This window comes from Hyla sarda, chromosome 1 (assembly GCF_029499605.1).
Source record: "Hyla sarda isolate aHylSar1 chromosome 1, aHylSar1.hap1, whole genome shotgun sequence".
NCBI classification, from domain to species: Eukaryota; Metazoa; Chordata; class Amphibia; order Anura; family Hylidae; genus Hyla; species Hyla sarda.
In genome coordinates, this window is record NC_079189.1 from 516,572,740 (window position 1) to 516,590,484 (window position 17,745).

The window sequence follows — 17,745 nt, forward strand, 5'->3', positions numbered from 1 at the left end:
TATTAATGCATAAAGCGACGGTGGTCGGAATTGCGAAAAAGGGCTCAGTCCTTAAGGTGAAAAAGGGCTGCGTCCTTAAGGGGTTAAAGAAGTTACAGGTCTGTGAGAGCCAAAAATCTTGCTTGTTTGTAGGTGACAAAATACGTATTTTCCACCATAATTTTTCTTTCCTTATTATGTCTCTCATAGTTGAGGTATACCTATGATGAAAATTACAGGCCTCACTCATCTTTTTAAGTGGGAGAAAGTGTGCAGCAGGTGGCTGACTAAATTATTATTTGCTCCACTGTATGTGTGTGTGTATATATATATATATATATATATATATATATATATATATATATTTATATCTATATATGGACGGCTACATGTGTAGGCTTCCCTCCAGGTAAACTTGTGACACATTTATAACCTGACATTTAAAAAAAACCTTTATATGCATTATGTTGGATAAGGCCAGGAGGCCAGGACTACACTATAACTTTTTGCATTCCTACAAGCTGATTTTAATTACAGCTACAACTAAAGCGATACATTGTGTATTCAACCTTGTGGACCGCAGCTGTCACTCAATAGTTAAAATGAATTTATAGCGCTACAAAAAGCCGAGGCTTTACATAGCATGTAAACAATATATGGTATTGTAACAAAGGTGCTTGGTTACCAACTTTTCCTCATTCTCATGAACAGTCTATAATGTCATGTTTTTATACATTGTAGTGTCAAGTACACAAAACAGTTCATATTCTGAATGTCAGAATCACTTATTCTCCAAATTGCACAACTTTTATTATAAAAGGATTGTGTACAGTACTTTTCTTTTTAAAGCATAACGCCAATGCTTTGAAACAGCCACTCTGCAATTAAAGGGATTATCCAGGAATAGAAAAACATACCAAATTTATTTCAAAAGACCGCTCCCTGTCTGTCTCCAGGTTGGGTGTGGTTCTGCAGATCAGTTCCATTAAAGTGAATGGAGCCAAGTTGTAATACCACACCCAAACTGGAGACAGATAGGGAGCAGTCTTTGAAAGAAGTTAGGTCTGTTTTTCAATTCCTGGGTACCCCCTTTAAAGGGGTATTTGTTTGAAAAGCAAATCAACTGGTGCCAGGAAGTTAAACAGATTTGTAAATTAATTCTATTTAAAAATCTTAATCCTTCCACTACTTATCGGCTGCTGTATACTACAGAGGAAGTTGTGTAGTTTGTTCCAGTCTGACCACAGTACTCTCTGCTGACACCTCTGTCCCTGTCAGGAACTGTCTAGAGCAGGAAAGGTTTGTGTTACGCCGAGCGCTCCGGGTCCCCGCTCCTCCCCGGAGCGCTCGCTACACTCCTCTCACTGCAGCGCTCCGGGCCCGGGGCGCTGCGATACCGCCTCTGGCCGGGATGCGATTCGCGATGCGGGTAGCGCCCGCTCGCGATGCGCACCCCGGCTCCCGTACCTGACTCGCTCTCCGTCAGTTCTGTCCCGGCGCGCGCGGCCCCGCTCCCTAGGGCGCGCGCGCGCCGGGTCTCTGCGATTTAAAGGGCCACTGCGCCGCTGATTGGCGCAGTGGTTCCAATTAGTGTTTACACCTGTGCACTTCCCTATATCACCTCACTTCCCCTTCACTCCCTCGCCGGATCTTGTTGCCTTAGTGCCAGTGAAAGCGTTCCTTGTGTGTTCCTAGCCTGTGTTCCAGACCTCCTGCCGTTGCCCCTGACTACGATCCTTGCTGCCTGCCCCGACCTTCTGCTACGTCCGACCTTGCTTCTGTCTACTCCCTTGTACCGCGCCTATCTTCAGCAGCCAGAGAGGTTGAGCCGTTGCTAGGGGATACGACCTGGTCACTACCGCCGCAGCAAGACCATCCCGCTTTGCGGCGGGCTCTGGTGAAAACCAGTAGTGACTTAGAACCGATCCTCTAGCACGGTCCACGCCAATCCCTCTCTGGCACAGAGGATCCACTACCTGCCAGCCGGCATCGTGACAGTAGATCCGGCCATGGATCCCGCTGAAGTTCCTCTGCCAGTTGTCGCTGACCTCACCACGGTGGTCGCCCAGCAGTCACAACAGATTGCGCAACAAGGCCAACAGCTGTCTCAACTGACTGTTATGCTACAACAGTTACTACCACAGCTCCAGCAACCATCTCCTCCGCCAGCTCCTGTACCTCCTCCGCAGCGAGTGGCCGCTTCTGGACTACGACTATCCTTGCCGGATAAATTTGATGGGGACTCTAAGCTTTGCCGTGGCTTCCTTTCCCAATGTTCATTACACTTGGAGATGATGTCGGACCAGTTCCCCACTGAAAGGTCTAAGGTGGCTTTCGTAGTCAGCCTGCTGTCTGGAAAAGCCCTGGCTTGGGCCACACCGCTCTGGGACCGCAATGACCCCGTCACTGCCTCTGTACACTCCTTCTTCTCGGAAATCCGAAGTGTCTTTGAGGAACCTGCCCGAGCCTCTTCTGCTGAGACTGCCCTGTTGAACCTGGTCCAGGGTAATTCTTCCGTTGGCGAGTATGCCGTACAATTCCGTACTCTTGCTTCTGAATTATCCTGGAACAATGAGGCCCTTTGCGCGACCTTTAAAAAAGGCCTATCCAGCAACATTAAAGATGTTCTGGCCGCACGAGAAATGCCTGCTAATCTTCATGAACTTATTCACCTAGCCACTCGCATTGACATGCGTTTTTCCGAAAGGCGTCAGGAGCTCCGCCAAGATATGGACTCTGTTCGCACGAGGCGTTTCTTCTCCTCGGCTCCTCTCTCCTCTGGTTCCCTGCAATCTGTTCCTGTGCCTCCCGCCGTGGAGGCTATGCAGGTCGACCGGTCTCGCCTGACATCTCAAGAGAGGACACGACGCCGCATGGAGAACCTCTGCCTGTACTGTGCTAGTACCGAACACTTCCTGAGGGATTGTCCTATCCGCCCTCCCCGCCTGGAAAGACGTACCCTGACTCCGCACAAAGGTGAGACAATCCTTGATGTCCACTCTGCTTCTCCACGTCTTACTGTGCCTGTGCGGATGTCTGCCTCTGCCTTCTCCTTCTCTTCTGTGGCCTTCTTAGACTCCGGATCTGCAGGAAATTTTATTTTGGCCTCTCTCGTCAACAAGTTCAACATCCCAGTGACCAGTCTCACCAGACCCCTTTACATCAATTGTATAAACAATGAAAGATTGGACTGTTCCATACGTTTCCGCACGGAGCCCCTTCTAATGAGCATCGGATCTCATCACGAGAGGATTGAACTTTTGGTCCTCCCCAATTGCACCTCGGAAATTCTCCTTGGACTTCCCTGGCTTCAACTTCATTCCCCAACCCTGGATTGGTCCACTGGGGAGATCAAGAGTTGGGGGCCCTCTTGTTCCAAGGACTGTCTAAAACCGGTTCCCAGTAACCCTTGCCGTAACTCTGTGCTTCCTCCAGTAACCGGTCTCCCTAAGGCCTATATGGACTTCGCGGATGTTTTCTGCAAAAAACAAGCGGAGACTCTACCTCCTCACAGGCCTTATGATTGTCCTATCGACCTCCTCCCGGGCACTACTCCACCCCGGGGCAGAATTTATCCTCTCTCTGTCCCAGAGACTCTTGCCATGTCTGAATACGTCCAGGAGAATCTAAAAAAGGGCTTTATCCGTAAATCCTCCTCTCCTGCCGGAGCCGGATTTTTCTTTGTGTCCAAAAAAGATGGCTCTCTACGTCCTTGCATTGACTACCGCGGACTTAATAAAATCACGGTTAAGAACCGCTACCCCTTACCCCTCATCTCTGAACTCTTTGATCGCCTCCAAGGTGCCCACATCTTTACTAAATTGGACTTAAGAGGCGCCTATAACCTCATCCGCATCAGAGAGGGGGATGAGTGGAAAACAGCATTTAACACCAGAGATGGACACTTTGAGTATCTAGTCATGCCCTTTGGCCTGTGCAACGCCCCTGCTGTCTTCCAAGACTTTGTTAATGAAATTTTTCGTGATCTGTTATACTCCTGTGTTGTTGTATATCTTGATGATATCCTAATTTTTTCGGCCAATCTAGAAGAACACCGCCAGCATGTCCGTATGGTTCTTCAGAGACTTCGTGACAATCAACTCTATGCTAAAATTGAGAAATGTCTGTTTGAATGCCAATCTCTTCCTTTTCTAGGATACTTGGTCTCTGGCCAGGGACTACAAATGGATCCAGATAAACTCTCTGCCGTCTTAGATTGGCCACGCCCCTCCGGACTCCGTGCCATCCAACGTTTTTTGGGGTTCGCCAATTATTACAGGCAATTTATTCCACATTTTTCTACCATTGTGGCTCCTATTGTGGCTTTAACCAAAAAAAATGCCGATCCCAAGTCTTGGCCTCCTCAAGCGGAAGACGCCTTTAAACGACTCAAGTCCGCCTTCTCTTCGGCTCCCGTGCTCTCCAGACCTGACCCATCTAAACCCTTCCTATTGGAGGTTGATGCCTCCTCAGTGGGAGCTGGAGCTGTCCTTCTACAAAAAAACTCTTCCGGGCATGCTGTTACTTGTGGGTTTTTTTCTAGGACCTTCTCTCCGGCGGAGAGGAACTACTCCATCGGGGATCGAGAGCTTCTAGCCATTAAATTAGCACTTGAGGAATGGAGGCATCTGCTGGAGGGATCAAGATTTCCAGTTATTATTTACACCGATCACAAGAACCTCTCATACCTCGAGTCTGCCCAACGGCTGAATCCTCGTCAGGCCAGGTGGTCTCTGTTCTTTGCCCGATTTAATTTTGAAATTCACTTTCGGCCTGCTGATAAGAACATTAGGGCCGATGCTCTCTCTCGTTCCTCAGATGCTTCTGAAATTGAACTCTCTCCTCAACACATCATTCCTCCTGACTGCCTGATTTCCACTTCTCCAGCCTCCATCAGGCAAACTCCACCAGGAAAGACCTTTGTTTCTCCACGCCAACGCCTCGGAATCCTCAAATGGGGTCACTCCTCCCATCTCGCAGGTCATGCGGGCATCAAGAAATCTGTGCAACTCATCTCTCGCTTCTATTGGTGGCCGACTCTAGAGACTGATGTGGTGGACTTTGTGCGAGCCTGCACTATCTGTGCCCGGGATAAGACTCCTCGCCAGAAGCCCGCTGGTTTTCTTCTTCCTCTGCCTGTTCCCGAACAACCTTGGTCTCTGATTGGTATGGATTTTATTACTGACTTACCCCCATCCCATGGCAACACTGTTATTTGGGTGGTCGTTGATCGATTCTCCAAAATGGCACATTTCATCCCTCTTCCTGGTCTTCCTTCAGCGCCTCAGTTGGCTAAACAATTTTTTGTACACATTTTTCGTCTTCACGGGTTGCCTACGCAGATCGTCTCGGATAGAGGCGTCCAATTTGTGTCTAAATTCTGGAGGGCTCTCTGTAAACAACTCAAGATTAAATTAAATTTTTCTTCTGCATACCATCCTCAATCCAATGGACAAGTAGAAAGAATTAACCAGATCTTGGGTGACTATTTACGACATTTTGTTTCCTCCCGCCAGGATGACTGGGCAGATCTTCTACCTTGGGCCGAATTCTCGTATAATTTCAGAATCTCTGAATCTTCCTCCAAATCCCCGTTTTTCGTGGTGTACGGCCGTCACCCTCTTCCCCCCCTCCCTACCCCCTTGCCCTCTGGTCTGCCCGCTGTGGATGAAATTTCTCGTGATCTCTCCATCATATGGAGAGAGACCCAAAATTCTCTCTTACAGGCTTCTTCACGCATGAAGAGATTCGCGGATAAGAAAAGAAGAGCTCCTCCCATTTTTTCCCCTGGAGACAAGGTATGGCTCTCCGCCAAATATGTCCGCTTCCGTGTCCCTAGCTATAAGTTGGGACCACGCTATCTTGGTCCTTTCAAGATTTTGCGCCAGATTAATCCTGTCTCTTACAAACTTCTTCTTCCTCCTTCTCTTCGTATTCCTAATGCCTTTCATGTTTCTCTTCTTAAACCACTTATCATTAACCGTTTCTCTCCCAAATCTGTTCCCCCCACTCCTGTCTCCGGCTCCTCGGACATCTTCTCCGTCAAGGAAATTTTGGCATCTAAAAAGGTCAGAGGGAAAACCTTCTTTTTAGTGGATTGGGAGGGTTGTGGTCCTGAAGAGAGGTCCTGGGAACCTGAGGACAATATCCTGGACAAAAGTCTGGTCCTCAGGTTCTCAGGCTCCAAGAAGAGGGGGAGACCCAAGGGGGGGGGTACTGTTACGCCGAGCGCTCCGGGTCCCCGCTCCTCCCCGGAGCGCTCGCTACACTCCTCTCACTGCAGCGCTCCGGGCCCGGGGCGCTGCGATACCGCCTCTGGCCGGGATGCGATTCGCGATGCGGGTAGCGCCCGCTCGCGATGCGCACCCCGGCTCCCGTACCTGACTCGCTCTCCGTCAGTTCTGTCCCGGCGCGCGCGGCCCCGCTCCCTAGGGCGCGCGCGCGCCGGGTCTCTGCGATTTAAAGGGCCACTGCGCCGCTGATTGGCGCAGTGGTTCCAATTAGTGTTTACACCTGTGCACTTCCCTATATCACCTCACTTCCCCTTCACTCCCTCGCCGGATCTTGTTGCCTTAGTGCCAGTGAAAGCGTTCCTTGTGTGTTCCTAGCCTGTGTTCCAGACCTCCTGCCGTTGCCCCTGACTACGATCCTTGCTGCCTGCCCCGACCTTCTGCTACGTCCGACCTTGCTTCTGTCTACTCCCTTGTACCGCGCCTATCTTCAGCAGCCAGAGAGGTTGAGCCGTTGCTAGGGGATACGACCTGGTCACTACCGCCGCAGCAAGACCATCCCGCTTTGCGGCGGGCTCTGGTGAAAACCAGTAGTGACTTAGAACCGATCCTCTAGCACGGTCCACGCCAATCCCTCTCTGGCACAGAGGATCCACTACCTGCCAGCCGGCATCGTGACAGTTTGCTATTGGGATTTGTTTCTACTCTGGACAGTTCCTTACACGGACAGCGGTGTCAGCAGAGAGCACTTTTAGGGTACGTTCACACGGGTGGAGTTATTTGCGGGTTTCTTGCTGCATATTTGAAAGGGGACAGGCTCTTCTCAGCTGTCCACAGCAGATTTTCCACTGTGTAATTTCCGCTGCGGAAAATCCGCCGCAGACCCTACTGACTTCAATGGGGCTTGTGGCGGATTCTCCACAGCGGAAATTACTCAGCGGAAAATCTTCTGCATACAACTGCAAAGAACCCGCCCCCTTTCAAATACGCAGCGGGAAACCCGCAAATAAATCCGCCCGCATGAACATACCCTTAGACAGAAAAGAACAACTCAACTTCCTCTGTAGTATACAGCAGCTGATAAGTACTGGTATGACTAAGATTGTTAAATAGAAGTAATTACCAAATCTGTTTAACTTTCTGCTTCCAGTTGATTGGAAAATATTTATTTTCCACCGGAGTACCCCTTTAAGCGGCTATGATGGTGCCATTATTGTTATATAGATGTGTTATTTTTACACTGTTTAGTATCTGCTCAGCATGGTAATAAATACATAGGTGTGCTGCATGGTAGTATCAAATATGTGTACACTATATAAGCATAATCTATCGACACAGTATGGTAACACAATGTATCCACTTTATAATGAGGGCACTGACTGTGCAAATACATCTGTTGCATATACGTAACTGTGCACATTAACACCCTTTCCCCTTCACTTAATGGAGTTTTCAAGGATTCAGCTTGCACCATGATGATACTCTGATATAATGTATTTGGCAATGACAAAATGTGTATCCTCTGTGTACTCTGGAAGAGCCAGTCTGATCCATGGAGAACCCGCCTTATAGCATACAGAACTTAAAGCATTACTGTCATGAAAAACAGACATATCAAAAGTTATTGATCGCACTGGGTCTCACTCCTGAGACCCTTTGAACTTGTGAGTTATTAGCTAGGGAAGTTGGTGGCATTGCTGGGAGATTCCACCTTTTCTATGCATAGGCTTTTGTGCAGAAAAAAAGGTTGAATCTCCTGGTCAGGGAACTGAGCGCAATGCTACCCACTTCGCCGCCTTATTTCACAATCGCAGCGGGTCTCAGGAGTGAGACCGGGTGTGATCATAACTTTTGAAATGGCTACACAACATGTCAAATGTTGTTTTCCATGACAGTAACGCGGGTTCACACTACAGAATTTCCAAGCAGAATTCTATTTTGAAATTCCGCTTGGAAATTTTGGAGCAGCAATAAGATTCACGATTTTTTGCCTTGAAAATCCACTCGAACAATTCTACTTGTTTAAAGTACTGGCAGATTTTCCCTCCACAGACATTGCCATGTATGGGGATAGCAGTGTCTGCATGGTCCTAATCTGGCAACCCTTGGAAGCTCCCGACGGAAATCTTTTGTCTGGAGCTTCACAAGTGTGAACCCGGCCTAAAGCCGATCGGAGTAGATCCATATGTGGTAAGCTCCCCTAATGATGGCTTCTGTCAGTCAGACTGTATCAACATATTTGGTGTAGAAATTGAGAGTTTGCACACAGTAACTACCACAGTATACCATTTATATACCATAGCATTCATATAACATGAATGATCAATGGAAATATTAATAGAAGTCTTACCTGCAAACTATTAAAAATGATAAAGAGAACCAACATCCAGAGGTGTCTGTACGCCATGTGTAATCCTCCCCAAAGCCAAGTCACAGATATAAAAGCAAAAAGGTATAAAATCAAAGGGATCTCTGCAATGGAAACAATACAGTAAGAGGTGGTGAGATGGTTTCCTACATTCACTTCATTTGTTTACTGTCCTATTGGAGATGATACCTAGAATATTTACAGGATATACTACAGGAAAAAAAGATTTAAGACGGTATGTCTGAAAATAAGTTTTAAATCTAAGATGGGATGTGAGATAAATGGTGCCAAGGTACCTCTCCACTGCAGAATATGTCGGTGCTATACAAATAAGTATTTTTATATGTAAAATGTATATGTACATGTAACAAAGGCTTTGGATGTGAAAGTAGATATGTCAAGTCATTTTGAGCTTTGACAGTATACAGTATATGATTTCACACTTTTTCTACACCTGAACAACAGTATAATACATTTTACAGCCAACACCTTAGGCAAAAAAAAAACAAGAACACCTAAATGGAGTTTCTAAGAAAGCTATAGAGAGGATTCTGAGAAAAAAATGATTTTCCCTGAATGGGGTTTTCAGGTTCATTTTGTTGTGAAACGGTAGAATTTAGGCCCTGGAGAAAGATTAGATTTTGTTTTCAACCAAGGATAAATTATGACATTTCAGCTGTCTGATTATTCTTAACCCTTTAAGGACCTGGTGTAGTTTGCTACTAAGTTTGTGGGTTACGATGCATCTGTCACATGCATATGAACCTGCTAGAATGGTCAAATAGATGTTAGTGTAAGGATACATTTCATACCTTTATATAAGGGGTTTGTGCCTTTGTTTTGCTAACATAATTTATTAGGGTCCAGAGTGTCAAGGAGGTGTAGCCGGGGGTCCACCGTGTCCCTGGGCAGCAACGACTCTCCCCTGTGATGTCAGATCTGCTCCCTTTCTGAATGATACACGTTTACCAACAGCGAGCCATGCTGAAGTCCCACACATACCTTGGGAATAGGAATTGCAGCGCACACGCAGTGACTCTGTGACTTCTAACCTGGCAGACTCAACGCTCGGACGCTGCAATCCCCATTTACAGTGCATGCACAGGATTTCAACATGGTTCAGTGCTGCCAAGCAGACATTGTATGTTGATCAAGCAGGGATCGGGTGTAATGTCACAAGGGTGAAGCTCTGTGGCTCATAGTCAGAGTGGACTCATTGCCATTCTTTTAACACTCTGGGTCCCCTAAGTGTGATTTTTTAGCATAATAAAGACACAAAAAGCTTATGTAAATATATAGAATAAATCTTTACACTAACATTTATTTGACTCTCCCAGCAGTTTCATATACATAAACTATGTGAGACATGCACTTAAAGGGGTATTCCAGGCAAAAATATTTTATCCCCTATCCGAAGGATAGGGGATAAAATGTCTGACCGCAGGGGGGCACGCTGCTGGGACCCTCCGCGATCTCCAGTTTCGGAAACCTCCCGGTTTCCGGGACTGGGGACGTGATGTTACGCCACGCCCCCTCCTTTCATGTCTATGGGAGGGGGCATGATGGTCGTCACGCCCCCGTCACTTGTCCCGGAAGCCCGGAGGTTTCAGAAACTGGAGATGCACCTCCCGGACAGAATGCGGGTGCTGCAGGAAGATCACAGGGGGTCCCAGCACAGGGGGTCACAGGGGGCCCTCCCGTGATCAGACATCTTATCCCCCATGCTTTGGATAGGGGATAAAATGTTTTTGCACAGAATACACCTTTAAAGATTTACTTAGGTGGAGACCAAACGTTTCCAAATCAAGCGGTGCCAGAAAGTTATACAGATTTGTAAATTACTTCTATTTAAAAATCATAATCCTTCCAGTACTTATCAGTTGCTGTATGGTTGTGGGTCAATACGATTAAAATGATACCCATGGTTACACACTTTTTTATTTTTGTACTACTTTAAATAAAAATATCAAACTTTTTAAACAAAATTATTATGTTTTAAATCAACCTATTCTGACCCCTCTAATGCTCTAATTTTTCCATATACGGGGCTGTATAAAGGCTCTTTTTTCACGCCGTAATCTGTAGTTTTTAGAGATACCACTCTTGTGTAAATGTGACTTTTTGATTACTTTTTATTACATTTTTCGGGGATGTGATGTGGCCAAAAAGCAGCAATTTCTGACTTTTTTTTAACATTTATGTTGTTCACTATACAGGATCATTAACATTATATTTTGATAGTTCAGACACTTACACATGCGCAGATACCAAATATGTTTATAATTTTTTTAATGCTTTTTATTAATAATATGGGGAAAAGGGGCAATTTAAAATTTTCAAATTTTTAAAAACTTTTTTTTCACATTTATTTTACACTTTTTATGTCCCCAATAGGGGACTGTTTATAGCAATAATTGAAGCTATCACGCCCCCTCCCGTAGGCTTGCATTGAGGGGCGGAGCGTGACATCACACGGGGCCGGCGGCGTGACAGCAGACACCGCCGGCTGTGTGGTCGCCGGTAATCAGACCCGGAGCGAACATGCTCCGGGGACTGATTACAAACGGGGTGCCGCGTGCAAGATCCTGGGGGTCCCAAGCGGCGGGACTCCGCGATCAGGCATCTTATCCCCTATCCTTTGGATAGGGGATAAGATGTCTAAGCACCAGAGTACCCCTTTAAAGGCGGGTCCCTGGCGGGTTCTGGTGCTCACATCTTGTATAGGACATAAATGTACATTCTGGTGCGCAAAGTACCAGCGCATCAAGACGTACATTTACATCCATTGTCCATAAGGGGTTAAATATTAAAGATATATATATATATATATATATATATATATATATATATTATAATTTTTTTAACCATTAAAGCACTTTTTATGTGAATATGTGATCTTTTGATTGCTCATATAATATCCCACTCTGTATATTGCCTGTCAATGTAAAACTGAGGCCGCAGCCCTGGTTATTACTTTTAGGACCCTTGTTTCCATAGCACCTCACAATCACATCAGGGGCTCTAATAAGATGACAGTAAGGGCCCCTTCCATTGTTGTTAAAACTGTATTGGGATTGACTGGAGCATCTAAACTACTGGCATTGAAGTTATCTCTAATTTCAGCTTTGTACCATTGCAGGAACTCATATTAAGTGCTGCAACGTAATGGTCTAGTTCAGGGCAGTTAGGAGTTAAAATGTCTGAGTTCATGTAGAGCTCAGAAAATATATAATAAAAATCTCTCATGTGTCCTATAGGTTTAAATACTGTATTGATACAAAACAGTGTCCTGCTGAGTAGTGATCAGTATCATTAGATGTCCTCTCAACATCCTCCTATCAATCACTCAATCCTTCTCTTATCTCTAACATTAGTTAGACTGATATCCTGTCAGACCTATGTATGGCTGCGCGTGTTTGTATGATATGATATCAGTAATGGTAGTTTGGGTAAAACAAATTTTACAGCAAAAAAATAAATAATAATAATAATAATAATTAAAAAAAAAACATAATACAATTATTAAATGAGACAAATGAGATTAGAAAAATATTGCTGCTTTATTTTACAAGCAGCAATAACATGGACGGTGCCTGGTACCGCAGCTTAGCCCTACACACAGCTCATGTACTGTATAACATTAATACTGTTATTGGAAACAATAGCCATATTTTCTAATCTAATCCCTTTATGACAAATAGAAATAGAGACATGTCCTTCCTTAGAATCTGTTGCTGTATTGACTCGCAAATACTAATACTATAAATAACAGAATATCAGGTTTATTTTTACTGAGTGGTACACTGAAGCATAGCAGCAACCAAAAAAGAAAAGAAATCCAACTGGGTAGTGGGTAAGGGATGCCAACTAATGGTATGCGCCATAAAAAGATTTTATTAAAATTAAAGGAACCATTAACAAGCAAGTTTCTCTATGTTACTCTATAAATATAACAAAACATAATGAAACCGGTGTGAATAAAGTCTTATTGCGGACATTATTGTATTTATAATAAATAGTGTAAAAAAGAAGGGGAATTTTCACATCCTATACTCTACCTGTGGCATTGGGTCTGCCTCTAAACACGTCGTCATATGCTTTCCATTGCTGTGTGACTTGGTATGCATGGATGAAGACTACAACTACAACCACAAGGCAAACTAATGGCACAAGGGCAGCTGTAAAGAGAGCCGCATAGACATTCGGAATAGAGCACCTGTAAAAGAAAAATATGAACATTAGTAAAAAAAATAAAAAAAACACAGACACCTTCCATCTCTTCTAACACCATCTTGTTTTCAGATACATTATCCTGTTATCCTGTGCTTCATTTTAGAATACATCTTTACAGCTATGGGAGCTTTTTCCTGACTTTTTCCGATAAAAGCGCCAAATCTCCTGTATAGTTATTCCACAGCCTCCACCAGGAGGTACTTACTGCACCAATTTAATATTGAGTTAAACATATAAATGAAATATAAGGCCCCCTAGAGGTGGATGCAGGCAGACAGGATTTTATTTTATAATCCTATGTGATTTAGGATTTGGAGCTCTGTATAATAAAGTAGAGCTTTGGCCCCCTATAAAGAAAGAGGTGGGGTTGGGGGGAGCGATTCACATGCCATTCTTAAGTAGATCCCCGCCAGTGTACAATCTCCCTAGATTTATCAAGAAGTGTGTGCCTATTGTTAAATCCAGGCTGGGCATATAGCTAAATGCGTTTTGCTTAAAGATGTGCACGTTTTTGTGGTTATGCGCCAAACACAGGCTATGATAAATCCCCCCAGAACAGGAGTCTGATAGGAGGAAAGAAAGGTATTTTTCTCTGAAAAGATATGTTAGAAAGTTTATTACATTCTCTTGCACTACTGCAAAGTTGTTAAAGCGACAGTGACCATTTACCATGTAACTAATTGTGACTAAAAATGTAAATATTTATATTTTTTTTTTTTTTTTTTTCTTCCAAACTTTATTTATCAGGTTTTACAGGTTTATAAAGCACAAGTAAGCATAACATGCGGTCGGTTGACCTCGCAGATTACAGTATAACCTATTAAATTTGGGTAGGGGAGAGGGGTAGAGGGAAGAAACAAACAGGGAATACCGACATGGGGAAGAAGGGAGGGAAAGGAGCACAACCCATAGATTAAGTATTGTGTCACAAATGTCACACGAAGCTTAGGTAAATGGTGTCTGATAACATAGAACCCAGGAGCATGTTTCGTTATCAACTAATTTAGCGAATCCTTAGTTAGAGAACACGACCTAGTAAAGGAAAAATAGGGTTAAAGGAACAAAGTAAATAAAATAAAATCGTAAAGCAAGGCGGATATTGGGTATTTCTTCATTGAGCTTCTGACTGGTTACGGGCAATATATCGCAGCCAACTGTCCCACATATGAATAAAGGACTGTTCCTTGCCCTGTCTGCGTGCTATCATTCTCTCCATTTCACAGGCATATGTTATTTTGGCCCGTAGCTGGGCAAAGTCCGGAGCATGTTTGGACTTCCATGAAGATGCAATAAGGAGGCGAGCAGCTGCAAGAATGTGAAATGCGATAGTTTTGCATTGACTAGGGAGATCAATAACGTGATTGGAGAGCAGAGCAAAGTCTGGGCCCCATTGGATAGCAACGTCCAGAACATCATGGAGTAAGTGGTGAACTCTAGACCAGAAAAGCGTTAAGGCATTGCATGTCCACCAAACATGTAGGAAGGTCCCCACTTGAGCGCCACACCTCCAGCAGGTAGGGTCCGTTCCAGGGTATATTTTAGATAGTCTTTCGGGGGTATAATACCAACGGTATAACAGTTTTCGGGCGGATTCAATATGGTTGGTGCACTTAGAGAGCTTAAATGGGAGAGAATATAGGGTTAGCCATTGGTCCCCTGAAATATCCCCACCCAAGTCACCCTCCCACATTTGTTGAAAGGGATGGGCGTCAGAGGCTCGCAGTAATTGTAAGTGTTTATATGCTTTAGACACTCCACCTGTAATCCCTGCGGTGTTGGAAAAGTAAAAAGTGTATATCTTATCACCTGCTTCCGAGGGCCAGGAATGGGAGGAGATAAAGTGCCGCAGCTGGAGGAATTTGTAAAAATCAGTATGGGGTATGCGGTATTTAGGAGCAAATGTTGAGAAGGGGAGTAAAGAGGTAGAAGAGCATATATCACTTAAGTGTTTGACCCCCCCATTCGTCCAATTAGTGAAATCAATGTGGGGAAGAAGATGTTGTATAACAGAGAAGGGAGTTGAGGAGAAGGTACAAGGGGAAAGGACCCCGGAAGAGAGTGCAAAGTTCCAGATGTGGAGACAAGCAGAAATGGTAGGGCTGGGAGATGATAGGGGAGTTCTAAGGATGGCCACTCTCCAAAGTAAATGCTGTAGAGAAGTGACTTTAGCAATAGCCGCTTCCATTGGAAGCCACCGGGCATCTGTGTCTCTCCTCCACCACTGCTTGAGGCTCACTAAGTGGCAAGCTCTGTAATAATTGAGTAGGTCAGGACACCCTAAGCCCCCAAATTTAGTCGGGAGGAACAATAATTTGGCTGCAACTCTCGCCCTACCATTCTGCCAGATAAAATGCATAAGTAAGGATTGGAGTCTTTTAATAGCAGAGACAGGGAAGGTAACAGGTAAGTTGCGGAAAAGATACAGGATGTTGGGTAGCAGAAACATTTTGGAAACTGCTATGCGTCCAAACCAGGAGAGCTGGATATGAGAGATGCGTTTGATTTCAGAAGAGAGGGTAGAGGTCAAAGCAGAGAGATTAGAGGAAACAAGTGAGGACAAGGAGGGCGTGAGAAGAACCCCTAGGTATGTAATGCCCTCAGTAGCCCACTGAAGAGGGTACCTAGATTTAAGCAGTGTAGTGTCAGAGTGAGACAGAAAAAGGGGTAAAACGGTTGATTTGGAGGTGTTAAGTTTATAAAAACTAGCTGCACTGAAGAGAGAGATAAGGTTTAAGACATTGGGTAGAGACTGCAAGGGAGAGGACAAGGCAATCAGGACATCATCCGCGAACAGCCCAATTTTATGCTCTTCGCTGCCAACAGTTATGCCGGTAATACCAGTATTGCACCTGAGATGTTCTGCAAAGGGTTCCATAACCAGAGTAAAGAGAATGGGGGATAGAGGACATCCCTGCCTAGTCCCATTCGATATGGTAAATGAGGAGGATAGAGCGTTGGATGAAAATACTTTGGCGGATGGCGCGGAATACAGCGCCATCAGGCTGGTAATAAGGGGAGGGGGGAAACCAAATTTGTTGAGGACCTCCCGGAGATAACCCCAATGCACTCGGTCGAACGCCTTCTCCGCATCCAAAGAGAGGAGAAGAGAAGGCGTCCGACCCCGGCATGCAATGTTAATGATGTTAAGAAAGCGCCTAGTGCCATCGGAGGACTGACGGCCTTTGACAAATCCCACCTGATCGGCGTGGATTAGAGATGGGAGAACAGCTGAAAGGCGAATCGCCCATAATTTGGAGTAAAGTTTGAGATCACAATTCAAAAGAGAGATCGGTCTAAAGTTGGGAGGTGATGTAGGTGGTTTCCCTGGTTTGGGGAGGGTGACAATGGTCGCCTCCAGCATCTCAGGTGGAATCCGGCCAGTTTTAGCTATATCATTAAAGAGGTCTGTCAAATGAGGTATTAATGTGTCAGCGTGAATTTTAAAAAATTCATTCACCAGTCCATCAGGGCCTGGTGACTTTGCTCCCTTCAATGTCCCGATTGCCCCTGAAACCTCCACGGACGAAAAAGGTAAGGACAGAGAATAGATCGCCTCCGAAGATAGAGAAGGCAAGGAAACTGAGGATAGAAAGGAAGAAATGGAGTGAGGGGTAGGTACCCTCGAGGAGGGGTCGGAAGTGAGATTGTATAGGGAAGAGTAATATGAAGCAAAAGCATTAGCGATGGATTGGGGGTCAAAAACCTTCGTGTCATCAGGTAAGGTTAAGAAGGGGATGCGGCTCTTGGCAGCCCTCACCTTAATTTGCCTAGCCAAAACTTTCCCCGGTTTGTTGGCAAGCCAGTATGTCTGAAGTTGCAGACGACGTAGCGCCAGGTCGAATTTGTGTAGGTCTAGGGAATGAAGTTCAGTATTTAGCGCAGATATGCGCGATTGAATACTTTGTGAGGGAGATAACTTATTTTGTCTGTGCAGGGCGGCGAGGTCCTGTTGGAGGGAAAGTCTCTTGGCATTAATCTGTTTGGTATGATGAGCCGATTGACTGATTAAAGTACCCCTAACGTTGGCCTTAAAGGCACACCACAAAACCGCCTCAGAAGATACAGAGCCCTTGTTGGTAGAAAAGAAGGATTCAATGTTGGAGCGCATAACAGGTTGATATGTGGGGTGCTGGAGGATATATGGTTTGGCTCTCCATAATAATGATCGTCTGGTAGGGTATGACTCTTCTACAGTGATGGATACAGGGGCATGGTCCGACCATGTAATATTGTGGATCTGCGATGTGGAGATAGATTGTAAAAGGGGGTTAGTAACTAGGAAGAAATCGATTCTAGAGTAGGAACTATGTGGGTGAGAAAAAAAGGAAAAATCGCGCTCACCAGGGTGCTGGATCCTCCAGACATCAAATAGGTTTCTGTCAGAGATCGTTCGGAAAATAGGCGTGGGCTCAGTAAGATGTGTGGGGGAAGTAGAATCCATAGAAGGCCATAATGTGGCATTAAAATCACCCACAACTAGTAAACGGTCAGCTGGAGAGGACCTCGCCACCCTGGACATGACATGTTTGATGAAAGCATGTTGTTTAGTATTGGGTGCATAGATAACAACAATAGAATACTTAATTAGGTTAAGTAGACAATGTAGGATCAAATACCTGCCGCCCCCGTCCGCCTCCACTCTCACATCTGAGACTGCAATAGAATCTCTAATAGCAAGCGCAACACCTCTTTTTTTCCGGTGTGCATGAGAGAAGAAAATATGTGGGTAATTTTTATGGTGGAGACGAGTGGAATCAGCCTCCAGTAAATGGGTTTCTTGCAGACAGAGTAAATCTGCCTGCAAGCGTTTGGCTTCAGCCCACACCATCGATCGTTTGAAGGGGGAATTCAGGCCCCTCACATTGAGGGAGACAAATTGTATTACCATGGCGGAGAGGGAGGCGGATCGCTGGGCAAGATGTTAACATAGACAAT

The 17,745-nt window shown here is 45.1% G+C and overlaps 1 protein-coding gene and 1 long non-coding RNA gene across 4 annotated transcripts in view; one reads left to right on the plus strand and one right to left on the minus strand.

Annotated features, from left to right (window-relative positions):
* Positions 1-17,745, plus strand: part of LOC130290571 (uncharacterized) — a 73,105-nt gene that overhangs the window by 20,368 nt on the left and 34,992 nt on the right. The window lies entirely within an intron of this gene.
* Positions 1-17,745, minus strand: part of ADGRV1 (adhesion G protein-coupled receptor V1) — a 588,171-nt gene that overhangs the window by 19,050 nt on the left and 551,376 nt on the right. For all 3 annotated transcript variants that reach the window (XM_056538342.1, XM_056538334.1, XM_056538351.1), the window contains 2 exons: positions 12,636-12,793; positions 8,560-8,681 (listed from right to left, as the gene is read on the minus strand). In XM_056538342.1, the coding sequence (XP_056394317.1) occupies positions 8,560-8,681; positions 12,636-12,793 (280 nt within the window). The remainder of the gene's footprint in view (positions 1-8,559; positions 8,682-12,635; positions 12,794-17,745) is intronic.